The 19,519-nt window shown below is 36.6% G+C and overlaps 3 protein-coding genes across 4 annotated transcripts; 1 reads left to right on the forward strand and 2 right to left on the reverse strand.

Annotated features, from left to right (window-relative positions):
• Positions 1-6,333: 6,333 nt before the first annotated feature.
• LCB2 (long chain base2) lies at positions 6,334-12,027 on the forward strand. Its single transcript, XM_059586285.2, has 12 exons — positions 6,334-6,680; positions 6,779-6,844; positions 7,287-7,375; positions 7,638-7,783; positions 7,854-7,978; positions 8,060-8,153; positions 8,276-8,439; positions 8,861-9,022; positions 10,310-10,436; positions 10,533-10,699; positions 10,873-10,980; positions 11,697-12,027. Exons 1-12 carry the CDS (start codon positions 6,555-6,557, stop codon positions 11,790-11,792), a joined length of 1,470 nt encoding a protein of 489 aa, XP_059442268.1. The 5' UTR covers positions 6,334-6,554; the 3' UTR covers positions 11,793-12,027.
• Positions 12,028-14,562: 2,535 nt separating this feature from the next.
• LOC132174890 (uncharacterized) lies at positions 14,563-16,055 on the reverse strand. Its single transcript, XM_059586625.2, has one exon. The coding sequence runs from the start codon at positions 15,714-15,716 to the stop codon at positions 14,760-14,762; it is 957 nt and encodes a 318-aa protein (XP_059442608.1). The 5' UTR covers positions 15,717-16,055; the 3' UTR covers positions 14,563-14,759.
• Positions 16,056-16,675: 620 nt separating this feature from the next.
• On the reverse strand, positions 16,676-19,183 carry LOC132175243 (sialyltransferase-like protein 2). 2 transcript variants are annotated; one of them, XM_059587116.2, is made up of 4 exons: positions 19,111-19,177; positions 18,646-18,719; positions 17,658-17,767; positions 16,676-17,113 (listed from the first exon to the last, which is right to left on the reverse strand). In XM_059587116.2, the coding sequence occupies exons 1-4, from the start codon at positions 19,169-19,171 to the stop codon at positions 16,918-16,920; spliced, it is 441 nt and encodes a 146-aa protein (XP_059443099.1). In that variant the 5' UTR covers positions 19,172-19,177; the 3' UTR covers positions 16,676-16,917. The 2 variants fall into 2 exon arrangements, 1 of the variants encoding a protein (XP_059443099.1); XR_009439407.2 differs by lacking the exon at positions 16,676-17,113 and adding an exon at positions 18,993-19,023 and having other exon boundaries at positions 17,750-18,719; positions 19,111-19,183.
• Positions 19,184-19,519: the final 336 nt, after the last annotated feature.

Genomic DNA, 19,519 nt, shown 5'->3' on the forward strand with positions numbered 1-19,519 from the left:
TAGGGAGTTATGGTAATATTTTGCTGGATGCCAAACAGAAGCTGAGTAACTGCATAGATTGGAAAGTCCATCACGTCCACCGTCAAGGCAATTGGGTTGCTCATACGCTTACAAAACTTTAATTTTATGGAAGTAATAGTTTGGCTGGTACATCAACAAGACTTTAATTTTAACGAGGAACAATATGTTAATCTATCAATTAATGAGAATAAGAAGAGACATGTATCTACCAAACGGCGTTGGTTCATTATTTCAAAAAATTTCTCATGAAGTTAGATATGTAATATGGTATAAATTCAATTATTCACTATAATTAGTATTAGCTACCTTAAAAATTATTAATGTTCTGGTAAGGCTGTATCAGAATATGACTCAATTAATCTTAAAAAAACACTTGCAATTCTCGTCGACTAAATCTTCTTAAATCATTTTCAACGAACAAATACAACCATGATCATGAGCGCTTTTTAGCGGGCAAGTGGTAGCCGTCTAGACTAATTTATTTATTTAGATTTTAGGCATTGCTCTTTATTTTTTTCTTTATTTTTTTGGTTATTTTGGCAAGAAGGCATTGCCTTTTTCAATGGATATAGAAAAAGCACATAATATTGGCTCCGTTTGATAAACGATTTTGCCATGATTTTGACACCACTATTCATCTCACTTTTTTCATTTTTTTTAATATTTTCTTACTTTTTACATTACATCAATTATTTTTTATTATTATTCAAATAAAAAAATTACTACAAAACAAAAAAATTTTCATTTTTTTCACACTAAACATTCTTACTTTTTCACTTTTTTTTTTTTTTTTTTTTAAATATTCTTATTTTTTTTTACATCAATCACTTTTTGCTCTAATATCGAACAAAAACCAAAACAATCACGTTTTGCTCCAATATTAAACCAAAACTAAAACAAAATCGTTTATCAAACCAACCAATGAGGCAGTTGGAATGCATACGTAAATGTGTAGATTTAGGCACAAGATGTTGACCGTTTACGTACCAAAAGCAGGCGTTGCATACTTCCACCATGTTTACAAGTCAATGCACCACACATGGAATTGATAAGACGGTTCGATCAATTCATTTTCTTTTCTCTATTGATGATGGACGCGTCATCACTATTTAGAAGTTTATTGTTGTATTCAATTCGATTAATTTTAATTTATTAACAGTATCATACAAGGCTATATCAATTAAACATCTGAGTCTTGGTCAATTGACAAATAGGATCCTTAATTATAAAATTTAAAACTTAAAAGCTTATATTGATATCCCACAAGACTCACACTTAGTGAAGTATTGAGAAATTATTTTTTTCCCAAATTTGTCATTAAACATAAAAATAGGATTATCATATTATGTATCTTAGTTAAGCAAATTTATAAGTTTACTTAACACTTATCACATCAACTATTTACAATTAAATGTTACGTGAGCTATTAAAGCGGTGCGCGGCGTACGACTTCAATGCTATTGGGCGGAGACTGCAAGTAGTACATGAAGTAGCTAGGTTAAAGTTTTCTCTTGAAGAATAGGGTCTAAAGGAGAACAAATCATGCTTATAAATGACCTACTTTAATTAATCACCATCCTTTTTGAATGGTTAATGGTCTCTGATCCCATCATCACTTTTCCCTTTTGATGGAGAACAAACAAAATAATGATTAATGCATTGCAATTGGACATTTCCCTCCATTCTTTCAAAGTAGATCCAACCAAATAATCCCTCCATCATCATTTGTTTTAATCTTCATTGATAAGGGAAAGTGAAATATATATATTAATTATTCAACCTGAAAATTTAAGTTAATAACTGAATTTTTTTTAATGATACATGAACTCCATAGCCAAGTGCACACTTGTATGATGTAGAATATCTTAATATATACTCTCTTTGCATTCAAGTTTTACAAATATTGAAACCCAAACAAGTGGTGTTCGATTCAAAATGCTTTTGAAAAAAGAAGAGATCCAAAGCGGGCAATATTTAAACAGCCATGAGGGACGTCAGAAAAATGACTCCGATATATACAATGTGGAAAAAGGGCCTATATGATCTAACAAAATTGAAGGCTTAAGGTAATAATCAAAGAGACCAAATATAATACAATCAAATCGATATAAAATTCCTTAATAATTATAGTTATTTCTTTGCCGTCGGAAAAACTTGGTTGGAATAATGTTGCCCTTAGGAAGCCCGGCCGAATAAACAACAATCCTAATGGCATTGTCGGGCTGTTAAAATCAATAATAAGTGGGAATTGCTTTGGCTATTTTCAGAATGATGAATGAGACGGTGATATGCATTATGTATAGGTACAGCGAGCAATTGCCTATCAACTTCACCCTTCTTTTCATATGCCATTGTCAACAACAATAGACAGCTTTTTGTAGCATCCTCACAGCATTTTTCTTCTAGCTATTAACATTTGTATCTTTGTAAATCACAATAAAGATTTGGTTTGGGATCGTAACAATCTCCTCCAAAACCTAAGAAATTGTGAGAGGTTTAAGATGAATTCCATTTGTTTGAAATTGTGTTTAGATCAAGGCTGATTTTTTTTTTTATACGACTCGTGAATTCGACATGAAAGTAGTGGGTTAAGGTTGAGAGGTTGTTCATTTAATTAAATGAGTTGAGTTATGATTTATTTATATAATCTTATACATATACTTCCACACAATCTAGACCCAATTATATACGAACAAAAATTGCAACCCTCTTCCTTAGATTGTCCAAACACCTTTTCGAGCAAGAGTATCAGCAAGCTCTTTATATACGATTGTAAAAACAGAAAATGACGGGGGAGATAATCATCAATCCATATCCCATAATGAAAGGGTAATGTTTCTTCCACATTGCATTGACCATTTTATGGTTGTATGTGCCATTATGTAACAACTAACAACAACAACGTAGGATCGAGGGCAATTATAGTTACTTGGTACAATCTTTCTAAGAAAGTTAATTTAATTTAATTCTTTGAAGTTATATCGAGCGCTATCCAAACTTTGAATGAAAGGTTAGAAATGGAGCCCACTGTTGCCCAAGTGTGAACATAAACAATGACTGCTGCGCATGGTGGGTATGATTTTCTAAAGCTGAAATGCGAAAGTAAAACTTACTCCGAGCCCGAGGCCAGCCATGGAGTTTCTTCGTAACTTCATGCAAATATTACTTGGACTTTCCTGTCCCAAAGGCCTTTTGCCGGCAGCTGGCATACCTTTGTAGGCACGAAAAAGTTCCAATCACACGACAAAGGACGAAAAAAGCTCCTATATTCATTCACACATATATATGCTGACTCAGCCCAACAGGTGTTTTTATTATTCATATTTCATAGCTTTTGAAGTGTGATAAGAAAGGAATAATAATTAAGGGACCCCCTCAGCCAAAAAGATTGTAAAAGCCTAATTAATAGAATAATATCTATCTGTTATAAGCTCATTACATATAAGCAAATAATCAGATAGCACCTAGAGAGAGGGTGCATAAAAAGGGTTAGTATTGAGTCTCTTTCTCTCGTAAAAATATATGACTTAACCATTAAGAGTCCTCCGTGTCGGCCCCTTTGGGCTGGCATCATTCCGGTGGTTGTCTTCTTATTTTGTAGCTACGCATCGCTCTATTAAACCATGAGAAAAATTGCATTAACAAAGTGAAACCGATTTACACAAAGAAAATGGGTGGAGCCGCACAACAAATACAACTGAAAATAGGCCAAAAGATTCCCTGGCTAAGAAAAAGGCCGCCATAAACGGCAATTTGACACAATAGTCCAAAGGCGAAAAACAAGCACGCAATAAGGAAGAGCATTGAAACCAGTTGGATTGGAGCAGCGGGAGAGAAATACCAAGGCTTTGTTTGGCAAAGTCTTTCTTTTTCTTTTGTTACTTTTCCCAAAAAAATTGACATAAAAACATTATAACTTTTTATATTACATAATTCACTTTTTATTATTACTCAAGTAAAAAAATCATTATAAAACAAAACTTTTTCAGTTTTTTATATCACTATTTTCACTTCTTTATACCAAACATTTTTATTTTTTTTCATATCAATTTACACCAATTACAGTATCTAAGAAAAAGGCTTTGCCAAACAAAACCCAATTCACTAGTTTAGCTCAATATTTGAAGCCCAACATGGCTTACGGCAGCCAGCTTATAGGCCGGCTGGGCTTGTGACCAAGGATTTGGGCTAAGCCCTCAACTTAGGTTTCAGACATATGGCAGATAGTTGCCCGATAGATGAGCCCACGTGGGTCATATTGGGCCAAGGCCACAACCACAAACAATTAGTGGTATTTTTCGTAAAAAGGAGAACAGAAATGAAATAAAGTTGAATGCAAGTGACAGAGGGATGGGTACGTGTTATGGGCTACTTTTTTGAAGAAGAAGCTTGGAATATATAATAATAATGCATAGAATTTTGAATGCCATGTGTTAGAAAAAATTCAACTACTGAAAACATGATGTGAAAATGACACAATCTGAAGTCAAACAGACAAAAGCAAAGGTTGTGCTGTGTGGAAATTAAAACTCCAAAAGCACCATTAGGTGGGCGTTCGGCATTGGCTGCTCTTAGCATTGGAATATAACGAGCTCATAAAGTGATCAAAATCAAAGGTTAATAATAGCTCTCTAAAGTCTAAACCATCTGTTTCCTATTATCTTCAAACCTTAAACCTTGACTTCATTGAAAGAATTTCAGATCAGAGATTTTTTTTTTTTTTTTTCATTATTCAACTTTGATTCTCCTAAGTTTTTCCCGTTTACAAGTTATATGATCGAATGTCAGCGAGCTAGCTAGGCAACTGGAAAAGGATGGATTTGGATAGGTTCAAGCTGACCAAGTATTGGGTGCCCAAAACAACATGGAATGGACCACTTCTCCAAACCCATTTACATTTCAGCTGCAATTAAATTAAGTAAGAGTCACCTTTAGACATGATAAAATGGAGGAAAGATGCGGATAATTAGATTAGACATGAAGGTCAAAAGAAGTGATCCACTGTATGCAAGTGGCTTGACCAACATGATACGTGGGTGGTAACTGATGGAGTACTGTTGTGCACTTTTTGACCCTCTCTCTCTCTCTCTCTCTCTCTTCCCAAGTTTCAGCCATGCAGCAAACAACAGGTAGCAACATGCATGATTGATGGACATATGGTTTTGGTCCCTTCCCCTTGAATAGGGGGAGAATATATTCCATCTGAATCTGCTACGTACGGTGATATAGTTGAATATATGTTTGCAATTCAAAACAAAGAGAGGCAATAGATAAGGCAAAACACATATGGGGGGCGAGGGAAGCTAAATTCCTCGGCTATTAATGGAACCTAATCCTCCACTTTTGGGTGCCTATAAATATTGGTCTCCCAACGGAGCATTTTGTATCAAATGAAAATGGAAGAGAAGTCTAGTATGAAGATGAAAGAGCCATGTTTGATAGCCAAGGATGACTTGCCTAAATCCTCAGTGGGGTATTTTTATATATATACACTTACTTGGTTTAAGGGCAGTCGCCTTTGGCTAGTCTGATTGGCTCTTGTCTTTCATGCTAGACCTCTACTTCTAAATATGGCTATGGTTAAACGTTGCAAATGAAGCAATATTATTCCCATGAAAGGGAAGAGAGGCCTTGTATGAAGATGAAAGTATCATGTTTGATAGCCAGGAATGGCTTGCCTAAATCCACAGTCAGACCAACTAGCTGGTTTCTAGGCAGTCGTTCTTGGCTTATCTCATTGGCACTTATCGTTCATGCTAGACCTTCCTCTTCCATATCTTCATCCATAGCTCGATCTTGCACTTTTATTTCTATCGTGGCAAACAAGAAAGGTATATATGTATCTGAGTTATTAGGTTGCCTAATCTACACATTTCAAATGCAATTCAATATGATTTGACGAAGATATTAGATATATATGTATCTTAATTTGAATTTTCTTACAATCTAACATAGTATTCCATGTGACATTTACTACAAGCATTTTTCTAATGGTTAAGTGAATGGTATAATCAAACGAGCATTTTCAATATCTAATTGCAATTTTATTTTATTTTTTCTTGAAATTTGATTGGGTATTAGACGCAATTTGTGAGGAATAAAATGATGGAACATTGTTGTTGGAACATGGTACTACAATGTAGGTGGGCCGAACACTTGTCACGTCAGCCGTAAGATCAAACAACCGGAATTTTCTATATGGGCCTTTCAAGTGGGTCTGTCTCAGTCCGGCCCAGACCACTTGTAATAGCGAGCCGAATTCCCCTCCTGACCTTTCCAAGAACATCGAATCTGAACCGAAAAACACACAAAAAGTCAAAAATAAAACAAATTAATAATAAAAAAATAAATTGAAAAATCAAAAACGTAAGAGGGGATTGGATTGTTCGGTCCAATCTTCTCTTCGAGCTGTGAATCTCGCTGTTTCTCTCTCTCTCTCTCTCTCTGATTTTTGGAATTCCGAAAATCTCCCTCACTTTCTCTTCCAGATCCAGCCATTGTTGCAGAGCTTGGAATCCAAAGAGAGGGCGAAAATGATAACGATACCGTACTTGACCGCGTTGACGACGTACTTCAGCTACGGCTTGCTCTTCGCGTTCGGCCAACTCCGTGACTTCTTCAGGAAGATCTTCGATTGGTGGAAAGCTAGCAATCTTCAGGTCTCCGTTGCTTTTCGAAATTTCTGTTTGTAACGCGCTGAAATTGAATATTAGGCTTGGATTTGATTGTGTGTGAGGTTGATTTTCTCTTTGTTTAGGGGTACGCGCCGATCTGTTTAGGTCTCGAGGATTTCTACATTCGGCGTCTGTATCTTCGTATTCAGGTAGGTATTTTGAATTCAATTATTTTCATTTCAATAATTTGTTCAAAATTCTAATTTCAATATAAATTAAGTTTGTTTACGTTTCTGTTTTAATGTGAATAAAATAGATTATATTTAGATTGCGCATTAGAAAGTTTAGAGTTTACTAAATTTAGGTGGAATGAGGTGATATCCAAGTGGTAATTCGGGGATCGCATAAGTAATTTTTGTTGGGTAGCTCTAACTCCCAATGAGTTACTAATAAGATTTGCATGATTTGTTTTTCATTTGCTTTATACACAATTGGTAGACTTACATTGTTAATGACAACTTTAGTATATCCTTCTCAGTATTATCTCCTCAAAAGGATTTGTTTTTGTTTTTTATAAATATAATTGTTATAAAGGTCTTATATAAGGAGATTAATATCAGACTTATATTCCTTCTATCCCCCAATTTACAGGACTGTTTTGGACGACCAATAGCAAGTGCTCCTGATGCTTGGTTTGATGTGGTTGAGCGTTACTCTAATGACAACAATAAAACACTAAAGTGAGTCCTTTGCTATGTGTTTGGAAGCCTATACGTTTATATCTAAAACCTGTTTATGCTTCATCTTGTATTTTACGGTACACACAAAAACACATGCACACACAAATGCATGCGCGGGCCTGTGTGCCTTTTTTGGGTGGCCTTTCGCATCTAATACAGTTTGATATCATACAATGCATGAAGGAGTCATTAAATTTTTTGAGAACCTTTTTATTAAGATGCAAGTGTTTTCTGAATTATCTATTGATGGCATCACATGCAGGCGAACCACAAAGATAAGTAGGTGTCTCAATTTGGGATCATACAATTATCTAGGCTTTGCTGCAGCAGATGAATACTGCACACCCCGCGTAATTGAGTCTTTGAGAAGGTTCTCTCCAAGTACATGTAGTGCTCGTGTGGATGGAGGTATGCAAATACCTTTGCAGTGTGTATCTGGTTATGTAACTTAGTATGCACTAAGGCCTTTTCTTATCAGGAACTACAACTCTGCATACTGAACTGGAGGAGTGTGTTGCAAAATTTGTCCAAAAGCCAGCTGCGGTGGTCTTTGGCATGGGCTATGTGACAAACTCGGCCATTCTTCCTGTCCTGATTGGAAAGGTTTGAACTCAAGCTTTTAAGATTATCCTCTGTATAAGGTTGATATATGGATTGCTTGTGTTAACTGCTTTTATCCGACAGGGAGGGTTGATAATCAGTGATTCACTGAACCACAACTCAATTGTAAATGGTGCTCGAGGCTCAGGAGCAACAGTTCGAGTTTTCCAACATAATAGTGAGCTTTATATGGCGCTGATTTTCTGAGCACTTCCTTGGAAATAAATATATTGGTGTTTTCATCTTAATGATTCTATTTGTCATCTTTTCTTAATTTTTTTTTTTTTTTTTTTTTTTTAGCACCATCACACTTGGAGAAAGTTTTGAGGGAGCACATTGCTGAGGGACAACCCAGGACCCATAGACCTTGGAAGAAGATTATTGTTATCGTGGAGGGAATATACAGCATGGAAGGGGAACTCTGCAAACTTCCAGAGATTGTTGCAATATGCAAAAAGTATAAGGTGATATTTTAGGCAGTATCATTTATACACCTGAGCTGTAAACATTAATATTCAACTTTGTAGAAATCTAAACTTTAATTTTTTCCTCTAATTTATGATGAATTACTTTGAATATATACCTTTAAGCTTGACAAAGTTTGTAGAGAACTAAAATTTAATAATTTAACCTTTAAGTTATAAGTATTTACCTGGATTTTTGTGAAGTTTTCTTTCTTATTCTTGTGATGGGAAATGAAACAATTGGCTTCATGGGAAAGTAAATGAGAATTATGATATGCAATTCATTCTGAAATTTATTTAATTCTTTAGTGACATGTTAATACCTTTTTTATTTTATTTTATTTTATTTTTTTATGTCGAGGTCACAATTCTCATGAATAAAAGTTGTGTCTGACTTTAACATTCCTTGTACTTGTTATAGGCATACGTCTACTTGGATGAGGCTCACAGCATTGGAGCAGTTGGAAAATCGGGAAGAGGTGTTTGTGAACTCTTGGGAGTGGACACTGCTGACGTTGATATCATGATGGGAACTTTTACAAAATCTTTTGGGTCATGTGGTGGTTATATTTCTGGGTCCAGGGTTTGTTGCTTACACACCTTTCCTTGGTTTTGCTGGCACAACTTTGACTAATTCAGTCTAATGTCAGGAGTCCTCATTAATAGGGGTAATAACCTAGTCGGCCCAAAGTGATTGACCCATTGATGCTGACCCGAACTATTGGGGTTCGGCCGGGGAAACCCTACCCCTGTTGGTCAGTTGGGTGGGGGAGGGTTTATTCCAACCCCATTGGATCGGGGGTTGGGTTCAGGGGTTTGGTAAACTTGACATACCCGACCCGACTAACCAAGTGTTATACATTATTTTTATTCAAAAATTTTAATACTATTTAGCTTTTACCCTAACCCGAATTTGACATAGACTTCTTTCATTTTTATTTGTTTCTCCGTTTCTCTCTCAAGCTCTTGCTCGCTCTCTCTTTGTCCAGCCACTGGCCCACTTTCTCTCTCAGTGTGTCAGGCTGGTTGGTCAGTAAAATGACTCTATACCAACTGTTGGGGGTCAATTCAGTTCATTGACTGATGCCCTTGGTCAGTCTTAGTATAAAAACCAACTACTGGCCGCCTTTGTTCAGCCGTCAGTGTGGGCTAAGTGCCGACCAAAAGGGGTCGGTGCTCTGCCTACTCATTAGTATCTACCATTGTTTATGCCAAATTCATTATTATATTTATCAAATAGGATTAAGAAATTTTATCTATATTTATTTTTATCTGTGGTTGGGTCAGGTTCTGAAATGAAAATGAAGTTATCTTGAATTAAAAAGGTAATGGCAGGGATTCTTCACATCAGCAATTCACCTAGATATACAAGTTTAGCTGTTACAGTGACTGCTTGGACGTTCCTTTGTTCCCTAAAAGAAATTATTGCAAGTTATACCATCTTGTGTGTGTGTGTGTGTGTGTGTGTCCCACCAGTTGGTAGTTCATTGATGGATAAGTTGATAAACCTGCCCTCTGAAAGGGAAAAAAAAAAAAAAAAAAGGTTGTTCAACAAGGCTGCTTCTTGTTGAGGATATAATTTGTTTAGGACGATTCGTCTCTGCTTTGTTTAGTATTCTCTGAAGTGCTAGAAATTACCAGAGTGAGTTGGTTTTGCTCCCACGAGTAAGAAATTACCGGGTTATGGTGTGTCCATGCATAACTATATGTTGGACATGTTGGACTACAACTTCTCAGCTTTTATCTTTTCGTGTTTCTTCTCATGGTTAACATCTTTAAACCTTGTACTGATTGGATCAAGCGAGTTATGGATGTTACCCGAGGCATATTATTTGTAGTAATTTTTTTTTTTTTTTGGGTCATTTTTCAGGAGCTTATACAATATCTTAAGTATACATGTCCTGCTCATTTGTATGCAACATCCATATCACCTCCAGCTGCACAGCAAATCATATCTGCCATAAAGGTTCTTCTTGGAGAGGATGGTACTAGTAGAGGTGTGCATTTGATTCTTTGTATTTTCATTGGTGGACTTCAAGTTTAGACTTCTCATTCAATTACTTATGATTTGAACTGCCTTTTCTGTAATGTAGGGGCTCAGAAACTTGCACGAATACGTGAAAACAGCAATTTTTTCAGATCTGAGCTGCAGAAGATGGGCTTTGAGGTTCTTGGAGATAATGATTCTCCTGTAATGCCTATAATGCTTTACAATCCAGCAAAAATCCCTGCATTTTCCCGAGAATGTCTCAATCAGAATGTGAGTTTCTTTCTAATATTTGCATAGCTATCATAACCAAACTCATTCATTAATAAAGTTTGTAACAGAGAGGATTTTCTATACACTGATTTTTTTTTTTCCTTCGCCCTTCTGTACATTTGTGTTGCATTCTTTTGTTTTTTACGGCTGCTTATAAATGTTATGCATCACAGGTGGCTGTTGTGACAGTTGCCTTTCCAGCTACCCCTTTACTGTTGGCCAGGGCACGCATTTGCATATCGGCCTCGCACACCAAGGAAGACCTTCTCCAATCCTTAGAGGTAAATTTCTATCTGTGTATGAAATTCATTTCCTTAGTTTAAATTTTATATTCCTTTTGACCATGTCCCTACTCCCCAGAAGTTTTTTTTCCCCCAGAAACTGATAAACCTATCTAAAGCGCACTGCATCTAAAAAATAAAATTTTGGTCGAATTAGAAGCAATGACTAAAAATTGTGTAGCTGGACATGTATACTTAGTTTTTGGTGTGCGGGGAAGATGAGTTGGTTTTTGATTGAATTGGTCAAATAGAGTAACTATGGTGGAAACAATTGTGTAGCTGGACCCCCAATGTCAGGATCAAGGCTTTGGAGGTATTACTTGAGTAGCAGTAAGGATTGTTTTAAAAGTCTTAATAATTTGATGAAAGGGATCTTATATGGTTATATTTGGCTCCTGTGCTTTGAAATTTTGTCCAAGATATTCATTGAATGTCGAGTTCATGTTGGTGTTGTAAAATAAAGAAAGAAGTGTGCTATAATATTTATTACTGGAAAGGACAAATGCCCAGAAGGAAGGCATTAATTTAGAAAGGGATGGAGGGGAAAGAGTATGCTAATGCATATGAAAGGATATTAGAATATCTTGAGCATGCTGTTTGAAGTTCTGTTTGCTCAAGTCTGCTCTTTGTATGCACTTAATTATAACTGTTCAAGGATTCTATGCACTTAATTAGCAATAATGTTGTTTTCTCTCTCTCGTTTTCTCTGGGGGCAGGTAATTAGTCGAGTGGGTGACATGGTGGGTATTAAATACTTCCCTGCGGAGCCAAAGAAGCAGCAGCAGGAAAAGGGCATGATCAAGGTGGATTGAAGAGTTTGAAGTTTGGCTCTAGTAACATTGTTAAGCGTCTAAAGCAGCTTTAGATCTGATCGGACTGATGGTAAATTATATTGTTGTAGCTGTTTAGTCGTGCAGAATCTGGAAATTCTTCCTTGTTTGTATGTATGCCCTTGAGGGGGGTGGGGGTCTTCTCAGTGTCTTCCTATATGTGTTTTTGATGGAATTTTGGTTATTTAATGTACAGGCACCGCTTTAATTCTTCCCACTTGATTATCTTCCACTTTCATTGATTCACACGGTGTTCTTGTAGTATTTCGAGGATATTTCCTTTCAGGTCTGACCATGACACAACGACCCGGTAGACCTGACGGCCCATTGGTGGAGGCTCATTCCCTATCAAAATGACCAAACTCATGAAAACTTAAAGAGTCATTTTATGGTCAAGATTAAATATTGTATATAACGGGGTATAAATTATGTCACAAAATAAATATATTGGTGTTTTATTCAAAATATTTAAATGAAGTGGCATTATTTGTATTTGTTATATACATAAAAATTAAATTCTGATTATAAAATAAAATAGTTCTTTGTTTGTAAGTGCTTAAAAAGTAGCAAATAAGTTAGAAGTTGAGACACATCTACATCTAATTAATAGATAGAATTTCTCGTTGCTAACAATGATTAAATGATATTAATCATTGAGTAATGCTAGCCGTATGTATGTTTATGTATGGCTAGCTTATGCAACGATGAGTCATTGCCATGTTAGCAAAATAATTTGCACACTTCTTAGTTAGTGCCACCCCAACCACAATGTTTTGGAGGTTGGAACCGTCAACGGTCGGATATCGGAAGTAATTGTAACTACTTGGAGGGTTCCAGAGATGTGTGACAACCCCCAAAGGTTTGGTGAGGGTAGTTGGCCACCCCCTTAAAAAGGGTGATTTTTTTATTATTTTTTTTTTTTATAGATAATAGCGTAATATTAGTAATTTGTTTTTGTTTTTTGTTTTTTTTTTTTTTTGGCGACATGACAATCTCAAATTCTCAAATTAGCATTTTCATAAGTTCACTAAGTGCCTCCACCATAATAATAAAAAAAAAAAATGCTATACACTCCCTCCTTTAGGTGACTTTAAAAAGCATATTAAATTTGGAATGAATCACTATTAAATCATGGAATGAATTACTATTAAATTTTAATTTAATAGTAATTATAAAAGTCATTTAAGAAAGTGCGAAAATGGAAATTTGAGAGTAGAAGTGTGTATCTTTAATCTAATAAAAAATAGTGCTAATCAAAAGAAGTTTTACTCCGCACATACACAATAAAAAGCGCTACTGCTTCATGACAAGAAACTTTTTCCATCTAAAACCTTTTAACTCATATGAGCAGCCCAAAGTTTGTTGACACTGGTAACCCTTCTCTTACATTTGCTGTCTGCATTGCTAACAATTCAAACAACAAAATTGCTAGGAATTTCTATCCCAATTCTAAAGATAATTCAGACAAATACAACTTCTAAAATGAGAACTGAATTGCAATTACCACTAACTTACTAGACCAAGAAAATAACCCAAGTTTCATGATATGCAAATTAAAACCATAAATAAGTGCAGGTAAGTGCTTTTCACGTGTGGCACTAAAAAAGTGCAGGCCTTGCAAAGGAAGACGAGGAAACATGAGAAACAAGAAATTTACGAAATATGGCGAGAATAAAATCCAAGACTATCTTTTAAGCAATACACAGTATATCTTTTCTCATTTGCAACTACTCAACAATTTTTTAAAGTTCAAAATGTTCATCACCAAAGGGCCAAAAGAGCTATAAAATGATAGAGAAACAGCTTAAAATCCAGGATTATTAACTGAAAATGAAATACAATATAGTTAATAAAGGATAGATTTTATAAATTTGCATAAATCAATTTCATAAAAAATCTCATTCTCTGAGAGAAAGAGGAAAGAAGATAAAAAAAGGTGCTCTAAATTGTCTTCATATTTTATGTGCATATAAGTCCCATATTGGATGTGTTCTTTGTGAATCTAAGCTCTATAAGGAATTCAGGAATTCAGGAATTCTAGGGGAGTCTCAATAGTCGCGACTCCATTTTGGGGTATGCACAGATATAGCTAAGATGTTCCAAATTATAAGAAATAGCATCAAAACCAACATAGTAAAACCATGTAGCATAGGAGCACTGCATTAAAACCTTGGCCACAAGGAAATCTAGAATTACCACATCCCACATCCAGAGTGTAATAGCTAAAACTGGATAGCAGAAACTAGTGCGCCCCTAGATCAGGACAAATGGTATCAAAATCAACATAGTAAACCATTTGAACAGGAGCACAGGAGAGCCAGCCTACTAAAACCTAGTGACCAGGAATACTGCAGCTCATTGATCGCTCAACGAGAACATCAATGAAGACGTTAAGAATTTGAATAGTAGATATTGTGATACCATGGATTATGTGAATTGTGAAGGCATAACATGTGTACGTGTTAAATCCACATTTGGTGTATATAACATGTAAGTGGACTATATATGCAATGATTCTAAGGGAGTCTCAGAAATTATTAGTCTTTTTGGGATGTGCATGCATATTGTGAGTGCAACCCCAAGTCATGACAATTTATTGCTTTTGTTCTTCTCAAAACCAATTGGCAATGGATATTTTTTTTCCACATTCTGTCTCACACATATGAATAATGGCCAGCACTTCTAAGACAAAATCAACAAGGCAATATATATACCAGAACAATGCACTTGATTAAAAAGGCAAGGCAATAGATACCAGAAAATTGCACTTGATTAAAAAGGCTGATAGTGCAAACAAGAAACACTAAACAACCTAATCATACTATCTCTCAAGAGTCAAGAGGAAAGAAGCTAAAAGGCTTGAAATGGTTCAGATGTAATCTTACATTGCCATGGCTGAGAATTTTCCTACATTCACCCCAATACACACACGCAGAAAGAAAAAGAAACTCAGGAAAACCCCTTTCCAAGCTTTTGAATTGCGCAATACATTTTTCTTCTAGACCCGACCGCATTGATTCCCATATCCTTGAGATCCTCTAATGTCAACATGGGCAAAACCTCATCGTCAACCTCGTGAATTTCGAACACCGGCGCATACCGACCTAACCCTAAGCCGTTGAGCCAAATCCTCACCGCATCTTCTCTTCCACTCCCATTCCCATGCCTATCACCACCACTCGTCCCACACTTCCAATCCGTATCTGACGGCCCTGATAACTCCACCCCATCATGGGGGCCCTCGGAAACCACTCCCCTACCCCTAATGGGTCTTCTATAAATCAGCTCTCTCTCATTTCCATGCCCATCCAAGTCCACACCCATATTCTCAAGGGAATGAATAGGGCTATGCTCTTTCGATGGACTTTCCGAGTTTTCGGCATCAAAATCTCGATAGCCATCATCGATATCCTCACCGCCGCTATATTTGTCATCCCCTTCACCACCAACAACAACACCACCACCACCATCATCAACCCTGGAAACCCAATTGGATCGAACCCTTTTAGGCGCGGAGGCTCTCTTCTTAGAATCCTTTACCTTCCAGCTCCCAATTGCAACACTATCTAAGTTTCCCTCTTTGTCCTCACCGTCTAGGGTTTCAGCAGAGCTCAAACGAAACAAAGGTCGAATCTTAGAGGCTTTACCTGAGCCAATACTGGAGTTGTTGTTGTTGTTTGGGTCCTTCATCGTCAGCTTCCACTGCTTGTTGCTGTTGTTGTTGGTGGTGCCTGCGGTGGTGGTGCTCCTCCGCACGTGCGACTCGTACGGCTGGTCGCCACCGATGTCGCCCAAACGGACACTGGGCCTCCGCTGGCGCTTCGATCCGAAGGCCTCGGAAGAAACCACGGCCACAGCTCCGACGCCGTTTAGCTGATTCTCTACTGACGGCTGTATCTCGGGCATTTGTGGATACACACAGAGTTCGAGAGAGAGAGAGAGAGAAAGAGAGATTCGGTTCCACCACCGACACTGTCTATCTCTCTAACGCCAGTAGACTCTCCCTCTAGGGCTTGGGTATGTGTGTTTGTACATAGAGATAAATGCGCTCTGCATATACATCCAGAGAGAGAGAAAGCTCGAGAAAAAGAAGATGCAAGGGTTTCTGAGGACGTGTTTCGGCGAGACAGAGAGAGAGATAGAGAGAGAGAGAGGGGGGGGGAGAGTGAGTGTGGGACTGTATGTGCTGTGGCTCTTGGGAGTCTGACGCGTGTTCCAGTTATGTGATTGGAATTCTTGTGCCTTTCTCTCTCTCTATCGGGATGACTGATTGAGAGGAGTCGAGGGAATGCTTCTAAAAGCGACTCTACTTATTCCTCCGTTAAGTCTTCTTGACTTTTCTTCTTGTGGGTCACAGGTCAACTAAAGATCAAGAGAGTTTTTGATGGATTTTATTTCAGGTTATTTCACGTACACCACTTCTAGTTCTATCTGGTGACCTACAAAAGAACAACAACTGCACAATCAGGATTAATAAACCCATTCATCCATTATATGGATCAACATTCCGCTCGAATTTTCTGTGCAGGATCCAGTACCTTGAACAGCAGGAGAATCCCACACCCCGGGCACCCAGCCCCGCATTCTCCCTCTCATTCCCTGTCTGAATTTCAAGGATCCTCGTTCTCTATTATAAGTAAAGTTGGCACAAAAATGCAGCATTATGTACTCTGGAAGATATGTTGACAACTGATATCAAGTTACAAAAAAAAAAATGAAAACTAAAACAATTGACAAATTCTTTGCTTTCCTTGTTTTTTTTTTTTTTTTTTTTTACTTTCTTTTCCCTTCTGAATATAATTGTTACAAGATATGGTTCTTTTCTGTCTCCTCACCAACCCCTACACATACTTTTGGTTGGACACCACCGGAATTAGAAGAAAAACAACCGTATACTCGACTTGAACAAATTGCTATCTAACTGGGAGTGGGGAATATCAAAACTTCGATAAAACGTGGGGGCATGAAAAAAAAAATCTTCATCGTTTTGAACAAATTCTTTCATATACAGAATAATGCAATGTAGATTGGTCAGCAGCCATTTCTTCGTCCAGTTGCTAATGTGGAAACAAACCAAATCACAGATCAATAGTCAGCTCTGTGTGAATCAATTTGCTGGCACTGTGCAAAGTGCCCCATGTCCTAGACTCTGCTCCAAAGGGTACATGGTTGTGCCCTTCACAAATTTTTGATGGTCAGCAGCAGCCTTTCTGAGGTTTGACAATGCGATTGGCTTTCTCTCAACTATCTTCTTAATAGTTGAGCATGCAGCTAATGGGTCTCCAGACCCTGCTCCAACCCTCCTACAGAAAATTATAAAAGAAGAGGAGAAAAATATCATTCACCAAATGTTTGATACAATTAGTTTAATTTTCAACCATAGAAATCTGGCTTGAAATTATGCTTAATCAGCCCCATCTACTCTTCTTCTTCAAATTACTTGGACAAAAAAATAATGCACAAGAGAACTCAACTAACATTGTAGATAAAGTTATAAACTGGAGCATTAATAATATCATATTTGGTTGGGATTATTAGATGTTGTCAGTCTTCTCTACTTGATGAGACCGTTTCAAACAGAACCCTCTCAATACACAAACATGCCTTAAGTACTTAGCCATGCTGTGTCTGCACGGTTGTCTAACTGATAGTTGATATATTCGCCTCATCATATAGTGTGCCATAGCTTGCAGGACCAAGTATTGCAGGGGTTTATAAAATTACGAGAGAAAATAGAAGTTGCACAACTAGTTCATGACCAAACATAAAGCCAATCAATTATGGCAGCCTATTCTCAACTAATGTATTCTCAAATTTAAAAAGACAATAGAAGTTCAGTTCACTTACTTCAATAATTTCTCTGATGTGATTCTAGCAGCTCTAATTGTGCCACGGCTTGGTACCCATTTTACAACACAATTTGGTTCAGCTCGCATAGGAGAATGGATTTTGATAACCTTAACAAGTAGAAAAAGATAAAAAAGACAGTTAATGACAAAATATAATAACCAATGAGAAGATTTCACTCATATCAGGAAGGAAGGAATAATGGAGTGTTCATACAAGTTGCAATGAGGAAAATTTTATTTGCAAAATAATATAAAAATTTAGTTCTGGATATCAAGCAATCACCATGATTACAATTCAGTAATCAACATATAACTGTTTGCTTGGTTACATCATTTTCCTAGGATGGTGCCATCTTGGATCCAAAATTGTTGACCCAATACACCACATAAACAGAAGAAAAAACCTCCACCAATGTTCCATGACCTCTTAATTAGAATTTGCAACTTCAAGCCTCCTTAACAGGTATTGGGCGTGAAAAATGCTACACACACTCTCAAATACATGCTCCCTAACATGGCACTAAAAATCACCATTAGATTTTGGATGGACCACTACTAGAAGCTCTACCAGGCAAAGGAGTATGACCTTGTCAAGATTCAGAGAAATATCTAGTCCTGAGAATATTATAAGGCTCCCTACTCAGGTAAACATTATCAAGTATATAAAATCGGAAATACTAACTGCTGGAAAGAAATTTTTATACCATTCTTTAATACTGGAATCCACATTAAAACCATACATATCTATGGATTCACAAATATAGAGAGAAAATTCAAGAGCCTTGAGCCCAGTTCCTTTTTCTGCTGAGCCAAAGGATGCACCTAATCTGAGATATACAGGATTGTTTATTGGAATTTCCTGCATAGCAAGCCTCAAAAAAAGAAATATTAAAAAAAGTTTGTCCCCATATCATAATTTATAAATTTGCAAGCATCACCATAACACAAAGGAGCTAATCTGATGAAAATATAAGAGAAGAACCTACCCATTTGGGGACGGTGTCGCTAGGGAAGTTTATCACGACTTCACAATAATCTTTACCACCCGCAGCTTGTAAACCTAATCCATTTGCACTCAAGTTTCAGCAAATACACAAAAAATCGCTCCAAGCAGTTCTTTCCTACACTCACAAATTTTCATATCAACTAAACACACTTCAACAAAGAGTATAACCACCCAAAACTCGAATTTTACCAGATATTTGAATTGACTATATGCTTCAAGCTACTATAATTCTCACAACATAACCTCATTTGCAGCTAAATTCAAATGAAATGATTCCATATCCAAACCCTCAATTAATCCGAAGACGATTTTAACAACAAAGCTCACCGTATTTGTAAAATCATCTCATTTCCCGGCACTACAATAATAAAAATTTGAATCAATTAATACCTAAAGTAATGCCATAGATTCATCAATAATTATAACCAAAAAACAAAAACCTCACCATACACTTCTGGAAATCGCTCTGCAAATACTGCAAGTCTGCAAGGCTTCAAAATCTTCATCGGAAGGCTGATACTTGCCGTCTGTACATAGCAAATTCATCAAATTTGCACAAAATAATTAGAATGGGCCATAGCCCATAAAGCTATTCACAAGGCAAACGATTATGGGCCCAAATTTGGTAAGTGGCAAAACGAATACCTGTTGGGCTGGGTAGTTGATTCACACAATGTTAACAGCCAGCCTCGTGCCTCAAGGGCCCAAGGCCTTTTTTTTTTTTTGACATTGTTTTTTTTTAAAAAAAAAAAAAAAAATTGAATATCATCTTCTAAAATGACATGCATCTTTATTTATTTTTTTATTTTTTTTTTTAAAAAAATGAGAATCACATGCTTTAAGAATACATGTTA

Source organism: Corylus avellana, chromosome 3 (genome assembly GCF_965113065.1).
Source record: "Corylus avellana chromosome 3, dhCorAvel1.hap1.2, whole genome shotgun sequence".
Taxonomy (NCBI): Eukaryota; Viridiplantae; Streptophyta; class Magnoliopsida; order Fagales; family Betulaceae; genus Corylus; species Corylus avellana.